The sequence below is a fragment of the Phalaenopsis equestris genome, unplaced genomic scaffold (genome assembly GCF_001263595.1).
Source record: "Phalaenopsis equestris unplaced genomic scaffold, ASM126359v1 Scaffold000197, whole genome shotgun sequence".
NCBI lineage: Eukaryota > Viridiplantae > Streptophyta > Magnoliopsida > Asparagales > Orchidaceae > Phalaenopsis > Phalaenopsis equestris.
The window spans coordinates 195,510-215,109 of record NW_018164639.1 but is presented as its reverse complement, the minus strand read 5'-3'; the positions used below and the strand labels follow the sequence as shown (position 1 = coordinate 215,109).

At 31.3% G+C, this 19,600-nt stretch overlaps 1 protein-coding gene across 2 annotated transcripts; it reads left to right on the top strand.

The window, feature by feature from the left end:
* The first annotated feature begins 14,698 nt into the window (after positions 1 to 14,698).
* LOC110022560 lies at positions 14,699 to 19,381 on the top strand. 2 transcript variants are annotated; one of them, XM_020721570.1, is made up of 6 exons: positions 14,699 to 15,036; positions 15,298 to 15,355; positions 17,762 to 17,940; positions 18,040 to 18,106; positions 18,194 to 18,254; positions 19,097 to 19,381. In XM_020721570.1, exons 1-5 carry the CDS (start codon positions 14,833 to 14,835, stop codon positions 18,208 to 18,210), a joined length of 525 nt encoding a protein of 174 aa, XP_020577229.1. In that variant the 5' UTR covers positions 14,699 to 14,832; the 3' UTR covers positions 18,211 to 18,254; positions 19,097 to 19,381. The 2 variants fall into 2 exon arrangements, with proteins under 2 accessions (XP_020577229.1, XP_020577230.1); XM_020721571.1 differs by lacking the exons at positions 14,699 to 15,036; positions 15,298 to 15,355 and adding exons at positions 15,592 to 15,725; positions 15,987 to 16,044.
* Positions 19,382 to 19,600: the final 219 nt, after the last annotated feature.

Below are 19,600 nucleotides of genomic sequence, written 5' to 3'. Positions count from 1 at the left end.
GGTGGTATGTTTTCTCGCTAGCAATAGAATGCTTTTTCTCTTTAATTCATAGTAGTAACGAAGGGTTTTGTTTTTCTTACTCTATTTTTAAAATGCGATAATCCTAATCTAATATGCGGAAAAAAAAAATTCACTATGCTTCTATTAAGGCTTAGTAAAAATTATTCAATCGCTTCATAACCGTGACAAAATCGTAAATGAAACTTAATCATTAAATATTGGAACCTCTTTTCTGTACTTGCTCTATATAAGTTTAGTTTATGGTCCATCATAATTTTAAGTTAGCATCGCACTCTTTTCTAATATGGTATTATACTGGAGGAAATTAAAAGTACAGAAGATATGAAACCGTAGGTCAGCAAGTTCAATGGCTCAAAGGTTGTCAGTAATTCATTTATTTTTAGCAACAAAGATTATTAATTAAGTCGTGATGTAAAGAATTGCTAAAAATTTGTGGCTCAAAATGAAGTCTTTGGCCATTTTCAAGAGCCTGTCCGATAATATACACCAAATGGAGTCTTTGACCATTTTCAAGAGTCAATTTAAGTGTCGTGCTTATAGATAGCACAGCTGCCTTATCCGTCAAACAAATGCAACACTTTAGGAAAACGTCGTTTGTTTTAAAGTCCGTTGAATAGCTGTCGAAACTTAATCAAACAGTCATAAAACCGTTAGTAAGTAGTTGAAAACATATAACATCAAAAAAAAAAGAAAAAACTTCTCCTTCAATACTACAATTTACGCACACACAATGGCTAGTACAATTTCCACACATCACAACATAGTACAATAATGAAACTAATTATGGCATGAACAATATTCAAAAATAATAATAATAAACCAATTGCATAAATGAAACAAAATGTACAACTGTCTAATAAAAATATTATTCGGGACCAATAAATTGTTTAGCGTATACAAACATAAAAAATAAACCCTACTCATCATTATCCTCCTCAACATCATCCTGAACTGGTTGCTTCCCTCTTTGCAGTTCAAAACACAACACCACTTCGTTCTCTGATTTCATCTTCCGCTTCATCTCCAATATTAGGGTGATTAGTTGGGTGGAGGCCTAGGTAGCAATCTCAGCAACAACCTGGAGACAAATATCCTCCTCCTGTGCACCGAAAATAGATGCAACATATGTTCTAGAGGTCAGACAGGAGCCATAGGCCGACACCTGGGACCCAAACCCGTAGACCCTGCTCGTCTTTCTACTACCGACAGCCTCCCTCCACAAATTGTATTCAAAAGGATCGTGAGATGTGTCTAAATCACCGCCCGACCGCTACGATCGGCTCTCCTAGAGCTTCTGGAAGGCCACTTAAGAAAATATGATTAATGAAAATTAAAAACTAAATAAACTTTGACAGTTATTTAAATATTATATTAATTAATCTTGTGGGTTACATGGATCACTTAGGACCTGCTATTTACTCAGGACTGATCTGATTGTTGTATGTGAGTGCGCTCGTGTAACTCTGCAGTGGTTGGTTTTCGTCCTTTTTCTAGAATTTGTCAATGTAACGAAACAATTAGTATACAGTTAATATAAAATAAGATTTATTGCAAAAAATAAGTCTTACTAGCCTTCTCTTGTACTATGTATGTATGAGTGCCCCACCAGTGTGTTTCGAGGCCCCAATGCCCCCGCAATAAGAGCTGTTATTCTGCTTGGCTTGCTCCATTTTCTTCTAATACTCAAGAGTCCCAGACTCTAAGTTGGGTGGCGAACACATCTTTGCGAAGCCACAAGTGGCGCTCACATCTCCTACGTATATTTCTGAACCGATTGTGAAGACGATCGCTTGTCTTGTGCCCGAAGTTCCTTGACCTGGATATGTGTCTCCTTCTCAGGAGGGGTCGGGAACATTGTTTCTGTAAATTGAATTGGAAAATTTTAGCTCATAAGATAAAAATATATAAATGAAGATTACTCTGTTCAGGGTTTATAGGCTATCAAAGAAAAAGAATGATTTGATTTTATCATGGTTAAAGTAGATAAATTCTGAATAATATCACATTTTATTATCAATCTTAGGCTCTCAACATTTCTTGATTCTCCTTCTGTCAAATTCTCCATCTCCATGGCCTATCGAGAAGTATGACATTGGATAGGGATGTATAATTCCTAACTTCCTTAATAAGAGATTTATGAATACGCATATAGCCTTTTACATGAGTTCAACTTACCACTCCCAAACCAACAACAAACAAAAGTTTTAAATAGAACTTAATCGGCAAACAACCAAAATAATAGGGTGAAGTATTGACCCAAGCTAAATTCGGTTACAATTCTATGACTAATCAATCCACGTGACGTTCTCCATATAACATCATTTATACCAAGGCATCAAATCACATACACTCTACCCGGTCATTCCTCCTAAAACCCAAACCAAGCTTGTTCATACTCTCATTACTAACTTTGCATCTACATATGATTCAAGTAGTTTAACCAAAATTACTCGACATAACACAACAGTAGAAACAACAAGCAAATAAAAAAAGGCGATATAAAGACCAAAATTAAAATATTTAAAACTATTTAATCTTAATAAACGAAAATTAGCCGAGGAACTTGCAATAATAGAAGGTTAAAAGTATAAAAGCTAGCATTGTGATTCTATTCTTTTGGTTCCAACCTGAGGTGTTGGCTGGCCAGAGAACTACAAGGAAACGTGGAAAATTATCGTCTACCTCAGCATACCAACCTTATTCATCAAACTGATAAGAACGTAGTTAACTAGCTTTGCATATCTTTACACGCAAGCCCTTAGTTATTCTTAGAGAAAATATATATTGGCATGTGTTACCCAAAGCACAGAATAAAGGAGAATGCTTCATAGATAAACAACGAAGTAAAAAAATAAATAAATAAACCAATGCTTCTGTCGTATTCTTTCTTTTATTTCTCTTAATTCTATATTTTTTGAAAATGATATATATATATATACATATATATATATATATATATATATATATATATATATATATGATACTCCATTACTCTACCGCCGCGAATTTTCTAGCACGCATCAATATATATATATATCATGTCAATACCGCATGAATCTAAGAATTAAACAAATTTGATATTTACATTGACAATAATTTATTTATCTATAAAAACATGTATTTCATTTTAAGAAAGTAATACTAGTAATTAATATATTTCATGTAATGTTAAGGATATCTGTTTTATGCATGTAAATATCAGAGTTTAGGTATTAGACATGCAAATAAAAAATAATCAGGTCGTATGTATAAATACGCCTGAAATATAATGCTCTTTAAACAAAATTTTCAATAAAGAGGTTAAGGATATCTGTTTTATGCATGTAAATATCAAAGTTTAGGTATAAGACATGTAAATATAAAAGAATTAGGTCGTATGTATGTAAATACCCCAGAAATATAATGCTCTTTAAACAAAATTTTCAATAAAGAGATCCTGGTCTAAGTTTCTTTATCTTCAGTTACAAGTAACAATGATGTGTGATGTCTGTCAAATATTTACTCATTCTATAATTATTTCAGTTTACCTATGGAAAGCTTTCTTTATCCATGACTGGGAATGAAAAAAAAATTACATGCTCATAAATAAAATTTTTATTTCAACAAATAAAATCAAGTCTATATAGTTTTTCTTAAGAAAAAATAGCAAGTTTGATTGTCAATTTTAGGATACCAAATGTGAAATAGTTATCGACTATATATGCATAAGATTTCTTTTTAATGATTGATTATACGAGCCTTCCGATCAACCTCATGTGCCTAAGAATTTCATTATGCACATAGGTGGGATCGAACCAGTGACCCCAAAGGTTTTACAAACTCTGTCAACCAAAGTGTCGCGATAGGCCACACATATATGCATAATATATTTTTACCGAATGTCTTGTTTTATAGTTATTTTATATTTATAAGGAAGTTATTAGGATCATCTGAAATATAGTTTTTTTAATTGTATTCTCAACATATTACTGGATTCAATTTAGGAAGATCCTATATACACATAGAACTCAAGGCTACTGTATTTACATATCTAAAACTTAAATTTAATTTTTTTATATATATGGCACCTTAATTATATATGAAAAGGTGTATTTCATCATGTCCAACAAAATTTAAAAGAATTAGATTGAAATACACCTTTTCATATGGTTGTAGGATGATATGTCTGTAACAATTAATGTTCAATGTAAGAAATGTAAATAAATACAAATTTAGTGTTATGTATGTAAGTCTTAAATAAGGTGGTAAATGAACCAATGCACTCGATGAATAACTCAAACTTAGCTCGATAAAGACTCGATCATGTTCGTTCAATTTAGTAAATAAACAACCTTGAATAATTTTTAAGAGACCGGAGCTTGAATGAACTAAACATGAACATAGTAGAACTTGTTCATTTATGTTCAGGAACAAACTCATTTGTTGTTTAACAAATAGCTTGTTAAATACTCGATATTAAGTTTAATAATAACTTGTATCATATATGGTATATTATTTAAATAAAATTTAATTAACTAGAATTTATTTAATTATAGATTTAAGAGTGATATATTATTATTTCATGAATTTTTTTTATTAATTATTAATTATATATTTATTTTATTACTGTTTAGGTGTTAAATATAAAAAATATAAGGCTTATTTGGTATGTATGAAATGCTCCTTTATATTAACTTTAAACACCTGCAAACCTCATTTTCTCTCTGCTCTCTCATAATTTAACATTTCCCCGTTTCACCCGAAACATACGAAACTCTTTGTTGCTAGTGAAATGCTCCTTTATATTAACTTTAAACCCCTGTAAACCTCATTTTCTCTCTGGTCTCTCATAATTTAATATTTCCCTGTTTCACCCGAAACATACGAAACTCTTTGTTGCTAGGGTTTGCAAACATCGAAGGCAACGACGAGATCGCTCTGTACAAAAATCTCTAAAAATCTAGTCTTCCCTATTTGCCCAATTCCCACTTTGCTCATAAATACTACCGGATTAAAAAGTGGTATTGAGAAAGTGCAATACAATCATTATAAGTTATATATGATTAAGAATAAGGATAGTGCAATAACTCAATATAAAAGCATCTACAAAATTGTCCAAAAAAGCTAGGAAAGTGACAAGTATATATCACTATGGGAAAACCAATACCACATCTGAATGTAGGAGTTGGGTGCAAACTTGGAAGTATGATCATGTTAAAATATTAGACTCTACATCTCATATGATCATAATTCATGAGTTACCTTTTAATTTTATAGAGTTCATAAGTGAAAAACTAGCAAAAACTAGCAAATATGATCAAATTTATATAATTATTTATTGAATATTTTTAAAAATGATCAAATTTATATAATTATTTATTGAATATTTTATATGACAATATTAATATTCTTTTGAATTTTTAAATACTCTTTCAATTTTCATAAACAAATCAAGTTTAAATATTGAAAATTTTAAACAGGTCAAACTGGAACAATATACGAAAGCTCGACACAAACTCAAGTCGAATATGAACAACTTACAATTATATCATGTCAAATCCGAATTATAATATACTCACCTCGATTACACTTAGACATATAAATCTACATTTTTTTCTTAATTCATTTCTTTGCATGCAAAGAAATTGACTGAAATAGATCGATCAAGATGGCTTCACCGAGAATCCTTTTTCAGAATGGAAGCTTCCATGGATTACTCAAAAAAATAACTGATGTCATTGTCTACAGTAATCCCATGTCACTATCATATTTGAGGAAGAAATTGGGAAGCTTTTAACTTGGGAACTTTTGAAACAATATTATTAGAAGGCTTTTAGGGCCTGTTTGGTTGCCTGTAAGAAAAAAATGCAGAGTAAAATGAAATGCAGTAAATTCTGATTACACTATATGTTATATACTTATGATTGTTTGGTTGTATATAAAGTGGATGTAGGGGAACTATTTTTCTTGTTTGATTAGATGAATGCTGAGTAAAATGAAAATGATATATTCAAAATATTTTCCAATTGGTTGTGAAGATCAAGAAGAAAAGCAGAAGCATAAGTAGTACTACCAATGCCAGAGTGCTAGTTGTCAACATTGGTGCTAATATATCTTGTATTCTCCAAATAGACTCTAAGTAGTTAAATGTTTCCTCAAACTCACAAATTACATTTCATAGAGTTCTATTAAAATCTATTAATGATGTCTTATTTTATGTGCTATTGCTTGGAAGATCTTGAAGGTGCATAAAATATTGTATTATTATAATAAAATCTCCCTAAAAATAAACTCCATACTTATGTGTCCTATCAAACCCAATATAACTGAATGAATTAGATGTATCAATTTTAACAATTGATTTCTACTCGCAAGTGATAGAAGGTTTTCAGCACGATACAATGGCAGCAATTACAACACATAATTATTGAATTGTGTGTATTTAAAAAGGATGTGATTGATGAGGCATAAGATACTGATGGATACGATCAATATGGATAAAATGGTATAGACTGAGCAGCTTCTTAGGATAGATGTAACGGATTATAGGATGCTAGAGAGCAAGTTTACAAAAAGAGCTATCTTGATCTCATGATGCCTTCTGCAGTTACATTTTCAAAAAGATAAACTCATATTGTACTATTATTTAAACACAAAATTAAAATAAACTTAAAACCATGTAGGTAGTTGACGAAACTCAGAAATCAATCCCAGAAACCCCAATATCTACCATGATTCCAGGCTAATTCCCAAAACCAAAAGAAATCTCCTATCAAGGAATTAGTCATTCAAATAGGGAATACTTTACAGAGTCAAGTTGTAGTGATCAAGAATTTAGAAATGCAATCAGAATAGCTAGCAAATTCAATGAATAATATACCAACAGAAACAATGTCCAATAATTCTGAAGTAAATCTAAAAGATCAAAGTTTTGAGTAGTGCGAGGTGGTAGGAATCAGTGTTGGAGTAAAGAAGAAAGCCAACCAACCAGAGTCCAATACACTTGTGAGATATGTGCTTGGTAAAGTGTCCTCCACCATTCTGATTAACCCAACTGAGAGACTTCCACCTCCTTTCCCTCAAAGGTTGCAGAAGCCTAGACAAGGCCTGATAGTTTTATCATCTCATATGTCATAGGAGATGAGTTTAGAAAAAAATGAAATGTGTGGTATGGACCCCAGTATAAATCTTATTCCCCTAAATAATTTCAAACAACTTGGAAGAGCAAAAATTAAATCTGTTAATTTTACACTCCAACTAGCAGACCAATCTGTGGCTCAGCCCCTAAGAAATAGTTGAATTCCACCTATTACTGTGAAGAGATTTACATTTATGGCTAATTTTGTCATATTGGATCTAAAATCTGATAAAGAGATGCATGTGATTCTAGAGAGACCTTTCTTAGGTACTAGCAGAGTCATATTGATTAAGAGGAGGGGACTGTAATTTTGAGAGAAACGATCAAGCTGTTACATTTTATGTCTTAAAATCATCAGACCTTCTCCAAGGCTCTAGGAATAATCAAGTTCAAAGAACTAAAGATATGGCTAGAGTGATAAAAATCCAATCTACGGAATCCGAGGATGTTCACTTGGAGGAACAACGAATAATTGATGATTTTTTTAGGAACTTAACATACATTAATATCACTCTTCCAGTAGAAGAAAGTCAACCATTAAACCTAGATCTATTGGGGGATCATCATAGTTTACTTATTGAAATCACTAATGATTACCCGGTAGAGTGAGAGGTTACTACAAAGCCTCAATAGGTGGTTAGAACATGATCAAAATTGTTGGGAATAAACCAAAAACACATCCTTTTTGGAAACTCTAAGACAAGCTAAATTTGAATTGAATGATCAAGGATTATTAAATTGAAACTTTAATCCTGGAAACCCCATTTAGGGTGATGCCTGAGACTGTGTCGGGCTAAGGATGTTAAAACAAGCGCTATCTTGGGAGGCAACCAAAGCATTATCTTTCATTTCCTGCATTATTTCAATTATTTAATATGTATTTTGTTCTATTTTTCTTCTATATAAGTGTTTTATTGATGGAAGTGTGTAATGTATTGAGTACCAGTCGCTTTATGGACTAGTAAATCTAATTGGAGGAAGATATAGCAAAAACATTTTCATGTCGTATCGGGGGTCGGCATGATCTCACCATAGTCTGGCGTGACCATGTAGACCACCGGTGTAACCACGCTCCTTTTAGTTATTTTAGGTCAATTGACGGGTTAGGGCAGCTTGAGCACGTTGCGACTTAGCGTGACCACACCACCAGCATTAAAGGTAATTGAAACCCCATTTTTTGGCATTTTGCTCCTTTCTTTCTCTCAAGCGCCGCATCTTCTCCTTCCTAAGCTCCAAAATCACTAGGAATCAAGCATTTATTGCTAGATCCACAGCTGGTGGTTGCACCATTCAGGACAAAGGAGTAGAGTATAGATGGTCATGGCAGTGGCATAGGCGACTACTGCATTCTTGAGTGTCTTGTACTATGTACATGTGCTTTGTTGTCCCTGCTGACTCAACATGGTCAGTTTCTTTAGAGCAGCTACTACATTGCTGTTTAGGCAAAGTAGTGAGTGTTAATTTCCTTTTGTGTGTTAGTGTCCCTGCTAAGTGCTTGGGGCACATTTCTGTAACTGTTTTACTTTCATGTGTATATATATATATATATATATATATATTGAGATTAATATTATTGTTGTGTTGAGTGTCTATGTTGGATTACCTTTATCTGTTGTACTTTGTACTTTATTTTCTGAGATTCATGTGATTTAACCTGACTTTGCTTTCCCTGTACTTACTTGTTGTGTATCCTTATTATTACTTTAATGTTAAGCATGTGTGGAAAAAAATTAGTTTGGGGGAGAAAAACTCTACCTTATTATAAACCTAAGAGGTAGTTTACATAGCTCAGCAAAAGATTTATATTTCATTATGTACCTTCTACTAGAAGATTTTGATAGATTCAGACTTCTTATCTCAAGTCTAGTTGGAGCAAATAAATGTTGTTTAGAAATGATTAATTTCAATGAATAATGATAAGAGGCCGAAACTAAACAACTTCGGACTTCACTTGAGAGAAACTCATAAATTGTTTAAAAAGGGGTGATTTAGATATTGAGAAGCCAACCAAAAATATATTTAATCTTTTTCAGCCCATTATAAACAAATTAAGGTGTTCTTAAGTATTAACTGGAAAGTATAACCTAGAGGTGAAACATTAAAATAATCAAGTGTTCAATTTTATTTCCAAAGAAACATAACCCTTCACATTTAAAAGAGAATAAAAGAAAATGTTGCCAAGCAAATATATTAATTCTCAGGAGAAAAAGAAAAAGAAAGAAAAATGGAATAAATGAAAAAAAAAAAAAAGCAAAAAAAAGTGAAAATTCGTAGAGGAGAAGCTTGAGGTTGGCACAACAAAAATTTAAAAGATTGAAAGGTTAGAACTTTGATGGAGCACTAATTCAATCAAAAATATCAATTGTCTTGTGATTACTTGAGGGCATGTAATAGGGTGAGTTTGGGGGTATTGGCATATGTCAATTTTACGTGATTTTACCTGCTATTTTTCCTGTATTTTTAAATTTATTTATGTATCACAGATTTAAGCTTGAGAAAGGTATTTTGTTCATGTTGTGCACAATGAAAGAATGGAATATGAATAAGTTGGAATGAAAAGATCTAACAAAAAAGTGCCCTGAAGTAGCATGACCATGCCTAAAGACAGTGTGACCAAGCCACTTATCGAACATGACCAATATGACCATGCCGGAAATGGTGTCGCTACGTCATATGATGCATTAAGGTGCAAGACCACACCACAATTTGGCATAACCACATCAGCTCAGGCAATCTAGTGGTGTGACCATGCCAGAAAAAGGCGTAACCACGTCGACAAGCTGGAAACACTTTAATAAAGAAATTTGATGGCTCAAACCATTATTCTTACTATAAAATCAATTCGTAGGGCTTCTAGGAAGGAGTTCTACATGAGAGAAGGCTTGGAGGCTGAAAGAAAAGAGTTTGGGAGAAATTTTTTAGGGATCTCTTGGTGGTTGTCTTTCTCCTTAGGTGGAAAATTTCATGGGAGGGTTTTTCTTTAGTTTAAGAGTTGTGAGAGAGTTTGTATGAAAGGGAAATGTACTGACTTTGTAGAGGAAACAATTTTTTTGTAAGTTTTTCATATATATGTTACTTGCAATAAATTTTCATATGATATTTTTTGTTATAAATTTCTCCGTAATCAGCAGCTAAGCTTTTCTTCATGTTTCTGTGATGTAGAGAGCAGTGGATTTATCATGAATTTTCAATAATATTTTCTCGTTACTCATTTTCTTTTGCTTTCATGACCTATGTTGGGTAACCTCTGAACTTAATTTACTCCTCATCTGGCCAACAAGTAAGTTATAATATTTTGTGAAACTAAGACATCTAACCATTGCATAGTGGAAACGAAGGGTTAATCATAAAATTTTGAGAGGATAGACATATTTCAGTGTAATTCTGCAATCATCCCAGAGGATCAGAAAAGTCATGTGGAATATCATGAGGATTGAGGAAGCCTCAACTTCATGGAATATAGGCTTCTTTTGACCTAGACATTGGCATAAAGAGTACTATTTCTTTGATTGATAACAATCACGCAGGAAAATATTTAGAAAAAATTATGATCACCACAATCCCCGAATCACAAAGACATGAGCTTCATCTATCTTGAAGGAATTCATGAACTGCCCTCAAATTTTCTACTTTTCTTTCAATTGCTAAGTACACTGTTTTGTTAGGACCTTGGTACTTAAAAATCTCCTTTTGATAAACGCTAAGTTATGTTAAATAAATTAGTAAACTAGATATTTTTTTGTAAAAATAAATATCACACTTTCCTTATAAGATTGATATGTGGTACTCATTAACTGTATTACTGCTTAACACGTGCACCTGTTTTGTACAGATGACTTATGTCTCGATAAGTTTTGACACGTTAATAGATGTGACCATTTCAAAGGTTTTGTTGAACAACACAAAATAATTCATAAAATCTATGAGTTTTCTTACTAAGAGACTCTCCAATGGCATCTATATATAATTCTATGTCATTAGCATCAAATATCATCCCTTCATGTCTCTTAATTAGTTCTTCATTTAACATTACAAAATTTATTGAAAGGCCACCATATATGTTGGCATGGAGCTTGCATTTGCCATGAAAAGAGAACTTTAGTGATTGGATTAAAGTTCACTTTAATATAAATCAACCACAACTTCATCTTGAGTTAAATATGCTTGATTTTTATATTTAACCCATGATTTGGTAATCATGAAGTAAATAAAGATCTTGACAATTTTTCCAACAAGAATTTTATTTGTAACGATCCATGACTTTTTTAATGGGAGTCTACTAATAATTTCCTTAAAGCCTAATTTTAATTTTTTTTGATAAAATATCTAAAGACCACATCATAAAAGTCAATATTAATTAATTCTCTTAGTCATAAATAATTTCTTAACCACTTGGGTATTTTAACAATATTGAAATTGGGGAGTTCTAGATCATTGAATCAAATCCTCTTGCTGAAATGCTCATTTTGACTATAAACAAATATGATTCAATATATATTTTGACTCCAAAATATTTTCAAAAAAATGTAAACCATACTTTGAGTGCAAGCTTTAAACTTATTTAGATTCATCTAATCTAAATTATTGTTACAACTATAGATTTATTAGAAAATAAAATTCAACTAACTTAGAATTTAATTATTTTTTTTTCAAAAACATGCAGTGAGATTCATGTTATAAGTTTTAAGGTGATTCATCAAACTTGTTACCACCATTAACTACACTTGAGATAATTATTTATGCTATAAGTTTTACAATTTTTTTTTTTTTTAATAATAAACTACATCAGCCTCACATGGGAGTCTCATGCAATAAATGCATTTTAAAATATATAGGGCTTGTTTGGGACCAATTTTATTTTTTGCTTTATTTTTTCTCTTGTTTTAAAAATAAGTTTGTTTGATGTGTTCTTATATGTTTTTATTTTTTATTTCTTAAAAAAGTTAACATGTTTTTGAATATGCTCAAACAATATTTTGGTGTATTGAGTGCTTTCAAAAAACAATCATATTTTAATCAATCATATCAAATATATATTATTATTTATATTTATAATACTTTGATGTTAAAAATTCATGCATAAAATGATGTGTGTGTGTGTGTGTGTGTGTGTGTGTATTTGAAAGCCCAAAAAAACTAATATATTAACTAGAAAGAAAGATACAGTGTTAGGTACCAAATATGACACCCAGCCCACACAAAAACCATTAAATCAAATGCTTTCAAAAAAGAAAAAAATACAACAAAATACATAAGAGATCTAAATAATTGTTAGGTACCAAACATGACACCCAGCCCACACAAAAATCATTAAATCAAATGCTTTCAAAAAAGAAAAAATACAACAAAATACATAAGAGATCTAAATAAAAAACTAAAAAGTGCCAAAATTAGAGTATCAGGGAGCTGGAGAGCGACCCGATTTTGCCTTGCCTCTGCCTCTAACTCTAGGGAAGGAGCCAGCTAATAAATTGGTCAGATGATTGTCATTGTCAGTAGTAACCAATGTATCATCCAATATATATATATATATATAATGGTCGGCTATTGTACGAACCCCAGTCATTCCTCATGCGCCTCAGAATTCGAGTACCACACCCTACACTCAGGGGGGAATCAGAGGGGACATACAACTGACGAGCAGATGTTCGATCAACTGATCTGAGTACGCGGCGCGAGTTATATATATATCTATGTGTGTGTGTTTGTGTGTGTGTGTGTATATGTGTGTGTGTGAATATGAATATTTAGATTTTAGATATGTAGGTTAGTATATAAGAATTTTGTTGTTTGTACATAAATGTCCCTTATTTTTTAATATACCAAAAAATTATAAATATATTTTGCAATCAATGATCAAATCTTAATTATTTTATATATAGTTCTTTATTTAACTTTAGATTTATAATATGTTTCATTTGCATTGATTTCTCTAAAGATGATGAATAAGTTCTGTGGATAATATATTTCATTAGCATACCAATCAATTCTTATGTATTTGCAGATCTAATACCTAAATTTCAATTTTTGCTTACATGCCTCTGATATCTATGCATGACAACAAGTTTTTCACATTTTAGAAGTTAAATTGGTCATATTTTTTTTATGTAAAGATTTGGGTAATATGAATAGAAAAAGGAAAAATTAGGTCTTAGTTATGCAAAAACATATGAATTGAATGGTATGCATGTACATGTGCCTTTTTAAAAATATGCCTTATAAATTTCTTTTAAAAACATCCTTTAAAAATTAAAAAAATATATATATGAGAAAACCGCCATAGCCGACACCTCGTGTGTTTTCTTAATTACTATTTCTTCAATCGCTCGGCTAGACATGGTTGCAGCTAGCGAGGGCTGAAAACCCTAAACAGCAAGCGTGGCGGCCTATCCCGAACATTTTTTACTTTAATGCCGTAATGGGCCACTGGCCCACGTATTAAATACTAAACTGCACAGAAACAAATAATTGCATTGTTTAAGAAATTTGAAGTTTATTGGGTTCTTAGAGCGTTTCTATCATTTTTATGAAAAATGTCTGAATTTACAATTATTAGCCACATGTATTATTCGTCTAAACAATCAATTTTTTATGAAAAACAAAAATTTATGTATGTCCATTTTAACCTTATTAATTATGCTGAATGCATTAGTAACTAAAATGCTAAATTTTAATGTTAATAAAAACTAGCCTAGCTTTAAGAAAACGTTAAAATAATTTAAAAAAAAAGTGGTAATTATGGGCCAAATATGTGAGAACAAGTTGTAACCAGGAGGGCAAATCTGCCAAAACACTCAACAAGTAACAGCCAATATCATACTCTATAAAGAAATTAATTGAGTAGGTGGGGAATAGGTTTTGAAGCTTTAAATTCCTTTCCGTCACCTTCCACTTAAGGAGCCCTATGAGAAATGCCAACCGAATTTATGTATACTTTGACTTAATCCCTCCGCCACCTCATATCTAATTATTAAACATGTAACCACGAAGAAATTATTTCATCCGAATGTTCGCACATCTAGACTACAAATCATGAGGTACTATATCATCATTCACCTAACTTGAGAACGACTTAGCACACCGTCATTTATAGTGCCGAATTTATGGCCGTGCATGCATAATTTTTTCTAATAATTTTAAGAATATTAACACACTGATGTGGTGTTACTTCATTTTTAATATGTAGATAACATTTCATAATATATGATTTTTCAAAACATTCATAATTATAAGCTATTCAATGCTTTCACTTAAATATTTTACTATTATGGGGTTAAAAGAAGGAGCTTTTTAATCTTCAAGTACAACACGCGTGATGAGCCGAAGGGGTCTATCCTTTGCTGGCACACAAGGCGCTTATTCACTGGGCAACAAAAATAAAATAATAAAAAAACTTAGAATATGGCAAACTAATAAAAATATTAATACATGAAAATAGAAAAAATGAGTGGGAATGGAGAAGAGAGGAGGGATGCGAAATTGCTTGCAGAGGGATCTGAATATATAGTCGTATATAATGGAGAAGGGAGTGCTTTATGAAATTTTTACATTATTTTAATAAATCCAATTAGATAACGGATTAAGTGTAGATTTGGCGCAGGAGCAGAGGAGAGAGAATGAGAAGGGGAAGAGAGAGAAGGAAAAGGATGTGAGGGAGAGAGAGAGAGGGTGACGAAGGCTTTAAATAAGGGCTCATGGCCCGTGATAGAAGAGGCAAAGCAGTAGTAGTGTCTACTTCTAACGCATCTTGTATTTCTCCTTCTTCCTTCGTTGACAGAGAGAGAGAGAGAAACAGAGAGGCTATGGAGGGGAAGAAATCATTTGTTGATGATCTGTTCCCGAGAAGAGAAGCAGCGAAGTCTGATATACTCAGCTCCATATTCCCGCCACCAACAACTGTAACTTACTCTGCTTCAACCCCTGCATATGAAAGCCTGTACTCTGCTTTGTTAGATAGCTATGAATTAGATCTTTTCTTTTTTATTGTTTTTCATAAATTCTAGTTGAAAATGAAGGATTTTGAATTTTGGCATTTATGTAATTATGTTATTTCATTGTATTTATGTTCGTCGTGAAGTATCCTGTAGTATTTTCCTTTGATCTTCGTTATGTAAGAGGTTAATAAATATATATTTATTAGCATTTCTTTTCTTTTTTAGGGAGGTGGAAAGGATTCTTCTCATTCAGATTTCAATGGGACTTGGAGAAAACAGGGAGGTGAGGTTTTGATATCATGTATTGAGCTTGTTTTCTGTAGCTTTTGCTGCTTCCATACACGCTCTGTTGTGTAGCTCAGTTTTTATTTTGTTTTTTTCCTCTTTTTGCTGCTATTTGATGATGAAGTTGTTGCTAATATCGTTGCTTGGAAGGTGATTGATTTAATTGTGTTATTATTTCGGTTTTGGGACAAGGTTAGAGCAATGGAGAGCAAAAAAAAGTTTCTTTTTTTCCTTCGTTGACAGAGAGAGAGAGAGAGAGAAACAGAGAGGCTATGGAGGGGAAGAAATCATTTGTTGATGATCTGTTCCCGAGAAGAGAAGCAGCGAAGTCTGATATACTCAGCTCCATATTCCCGCCACCAACAACTGTAACTTACTCTGCTTCAACCCCTGCATATGAAAGCCTGTACTCTGCTTTGTTAGATAGCTATGAATTAGATCTTTTCTTTTTTATTGTTTTTCATAAATTCTAGTTGAAAATGAAGGATTTTGAATTTTGGCATTTATGTAATTATGTTATTTCATTGTATTTATGTTCGTCGTGAAGTATCCTGTAGTATTTTCCTTTGATCTTCGTTATGTAAGAGGTTAATAAATATATATTTATTAGCATTTCTTTTCTTTTTTAGGGAGGTGGAAAGGATTCTTCTCATTCAGATTTCAATGGGACTTGGAGAAAACAGGGAGGTGAGGTTTTGATATCATGTATTGAGCTTGTTTTCTGTAGCTTTTGCTGCTTCCATACACGCTCTGTTGTGTAGCTCAGTTTTTATTTTGTTTTTTTCCTCTTTTTGCTGCTATTTGATGATGAAGTTGTTGCTAATATCGTTGCTTGGAAGGTGATTGATTTAATTGTGTTATTATTTCGGTTTTGGGACAAGGTTAGAGCAATGGAGAGCAAAAAAAAGTTTCTTTTTTATTTTTTGGCTTGAAACTGATGCATTATTCGCCTAAATATCTGATCCACTGTACATTTTTGGAGAGTGATTGCAGACAAAAATGGGATTTTTTTTTTCTTTTTTGGGCAGATAAGTTTATAAATTTTAGCTTTTCTAATTATGATGTAGCCGACTCCGGGGGTAATGATGATTATGAAGATTATGAGGTGGGATATATCAAACATGTAATAATGCATTACTTATAAAAAATATATAATCCCCACTAATAAACTCAATTTTTTGAAAGAAATTAAATTTGATTATGGGTACATTTGAACCAAATTATAAATGTTTTATTTTATCTGTCTTAAAACGTTTTTTTTCCCGACAAAATATTATCTTATTTATTAAAAATAATATTTTTTCTACTTAAGCTATCTTTTTTTCTTGTAATGTCTGTTGTCTAGCTCAGATATGTATTTGTTACATTATTTATGTCTGAAATATCCTATGTACATTTATTCGGTCGTGTACTATATATAAAAATGTACAACATTAGCTGATATAGTACTAATTTAAATATAATTATATTTTAGAAAATTAGCATTGATATAAAAAGTCTCGATTTGAATGCTTTGATTTCTTCTCTAAATTATCATTTCTTTTCTCAAATTCTATGTTTTAAGTACTTCTGCTGCTTATTTCGGAGAGTATACAGATATAAGCTCCCATTGGTTAGTAAATTTGTGATTAAATTGAAAAACATTAATATTCTTGTTGTAAAATGTAAATATAATTAATCATAGAAAGATTTACATACATACCACTCATATCCTATTTTTTGTGATATAAATGTAAAAAAATAAATTTATGTGTTGAATATTGGATGTTATTTATGTAAATAATAACCCTTAATATTTTTGATCTTTTTTTTTTTCTAAAGAGGTCTTAATCATTAATAGAGACTGGTATAGTGCTTGTCAAATTTCAATGTAGAAATTTCATGCATCTCTTATCATTTCAATTGCTTTCAGTTGATGTTGCTTATGCTGAAAACTTTGTGCCGTTAACAAATAAACTATTGACAAACTTGGGTCAAAGTCAAGTTTGATTTGCACAAGTTTTATATGGTCATTACTTTTAAAAAGAAAATATTCTAGAATTTATTAGTTAATTTCTTACAAAAATTTTAAAATAAATCTGATGACTATAATTTTACACGAAGAAAGAAAAATGAAATAAAATAAAATAAGGGGGTTCTTATGCATTTATCGATCTCACACCTTAACTTTCATTTTTACAAACCAACCATCATCATCCAACTTGCCTTTTTCACCATTCTCCACACTTTCAGCCATAGATTGGGTGCTGATTTTGTAAAAATGAGAATTTGGATGTGGGATAGGTGAATGCATAAGAATTGGGCGTGTATATAAATTTCTAGTACAAATAATAAAAACAGAGATGTAATTTATTATTTCAAAAATCTGAAAAGTAAAAACTTGCAAAATAATTTCTTTTTACAGAAGGAAATAGCCGTGGAAGCCCAAGCAAAAACCAGAGCTCGGGCAAGAAGTACAGCAACCCAGTCTATCTTTATGAACTACAAGAACCCTGTCTTATGAGCTCCTCTGTGTATTACGGTGGACGGGATGACTTCATTCCAGAATCTTCCACCTCCAATAATTCCTCAACCTATTTTAATGTAAGTGAAAATTTTGATTAAATTTTTAATTTTTTTATTCGAGTATTAAAAAATCAGATTATATATCCATTGAGGGAGTGTGCCTGAAATTATATGCAGTGCAAAGCGGATAAGGAGGATGATTCAGCCGATACAGATGTCGCGACGAGAGGGGATTGGTGGCAAGGTAAGATTACTAGTTTTTTGAGGGAATTTGTCCGATGCTTATATTTAATTCATTTAGCTCGTTTTCTTATTGCTATTTTATTTTCAGGTTCGTTTTACTACTGAAGATATTTTCAGCGTCTGTGTTACAATAGTTTAATCCATAACAGGTATTTTTTATATGCATTTACCCATTCAAATCTATGAATAAGATTTCAGTATAAAGCCACGCAGTCAGTTTTGTTACAGTTTGTTTTTAATTTTCCGGATATCACAAGCATCAGCATCATCTTTCATTTATTTAATATTTTGGAGTGGATTGATTTCATGAATTCTTTTTACTTTTTCATTTATTTTCATTAAATTTATAAATTTGCCATTTTTTTGGTGAATTTTAGAAATTAATAAGATTATATCTATATATATATATCATAGTTATGTTGTTAATAGTATGTCTACATATTTAAGATAGAAATTAATAAGATTATATATATATATATATATATCATTGTTATGTTGTTAATAGTATGTCTACATATTTAAGATGTAGGCAATTTGATAAAAAAATAAGCATAAGTCATCAAATAAAATTTTTAAATGAATATTTTATGGAATTATTAAAGAAAAGAGCAAATATGTTCCTATTAAATTTTTTTTCATTTATTTAATGTGTTTTTAAATGTTTATCAAATTTATATAATTTTATATGCAAATAAATAAATATATATGAGGTTTATATGAAAAAATATCAAATTACACATTTACTCTAAAAATTACCTTATTTACATATCTATTCAATAACTATATTTTAATATGATTTAGATTATCCCTAATATAATGATTTTATAATCTAATCTTCTTCATCGTCCTTCATTTTTAATTTCAATCGCACTCACAATAACCCACCACTTACTTTTACTATTACAAACTAAGATAAGTCTCCGGCGGCTTTTAAAATCGAATATTTTACGCAGCTTTCAATGCGAGACCACACTTTTGTTTTTGTTGGCAGGTTCGTATGTAACTGCTGCAAATAAGATTAAAAGGCTGCATTAAAAATCCAGCTGATCAGAAGACCTCCACATGCTGTTCTCTTATAACTTTTGCTAGGAACAACTTTTTTGGTCTTTTATGCCCTAACTTCAACCACAAGGAAGGACAAGGAAGGGCTTGTTTGTAATTTGTCAGAGATTTCTATTATTTCATCATATCACTGATGATTTGATGTAGTCCCCTTCTGATTGGTCGATTTTGAGTTCTTGTGCTCTAGTGTTGGATTAAGTTATAATTTATATTTTGCACTGTTTGTTTTCTTGCTCTTTAATGTGGATTTAAAAGAAAAGTTGATTTTGATCCGAAAATTTTTTTAAAATGATTGATATTATGTTTATCTTTTGAAGGAATGATTTTTCTCCTCCTATAAAATGGGAATCATCAAACTATAGATTAGAGTATATGTTGAAGGGCTTTAATTAGTAAAATATGTGTGTAAGCCTCAACTTTAGACATGGTTTTT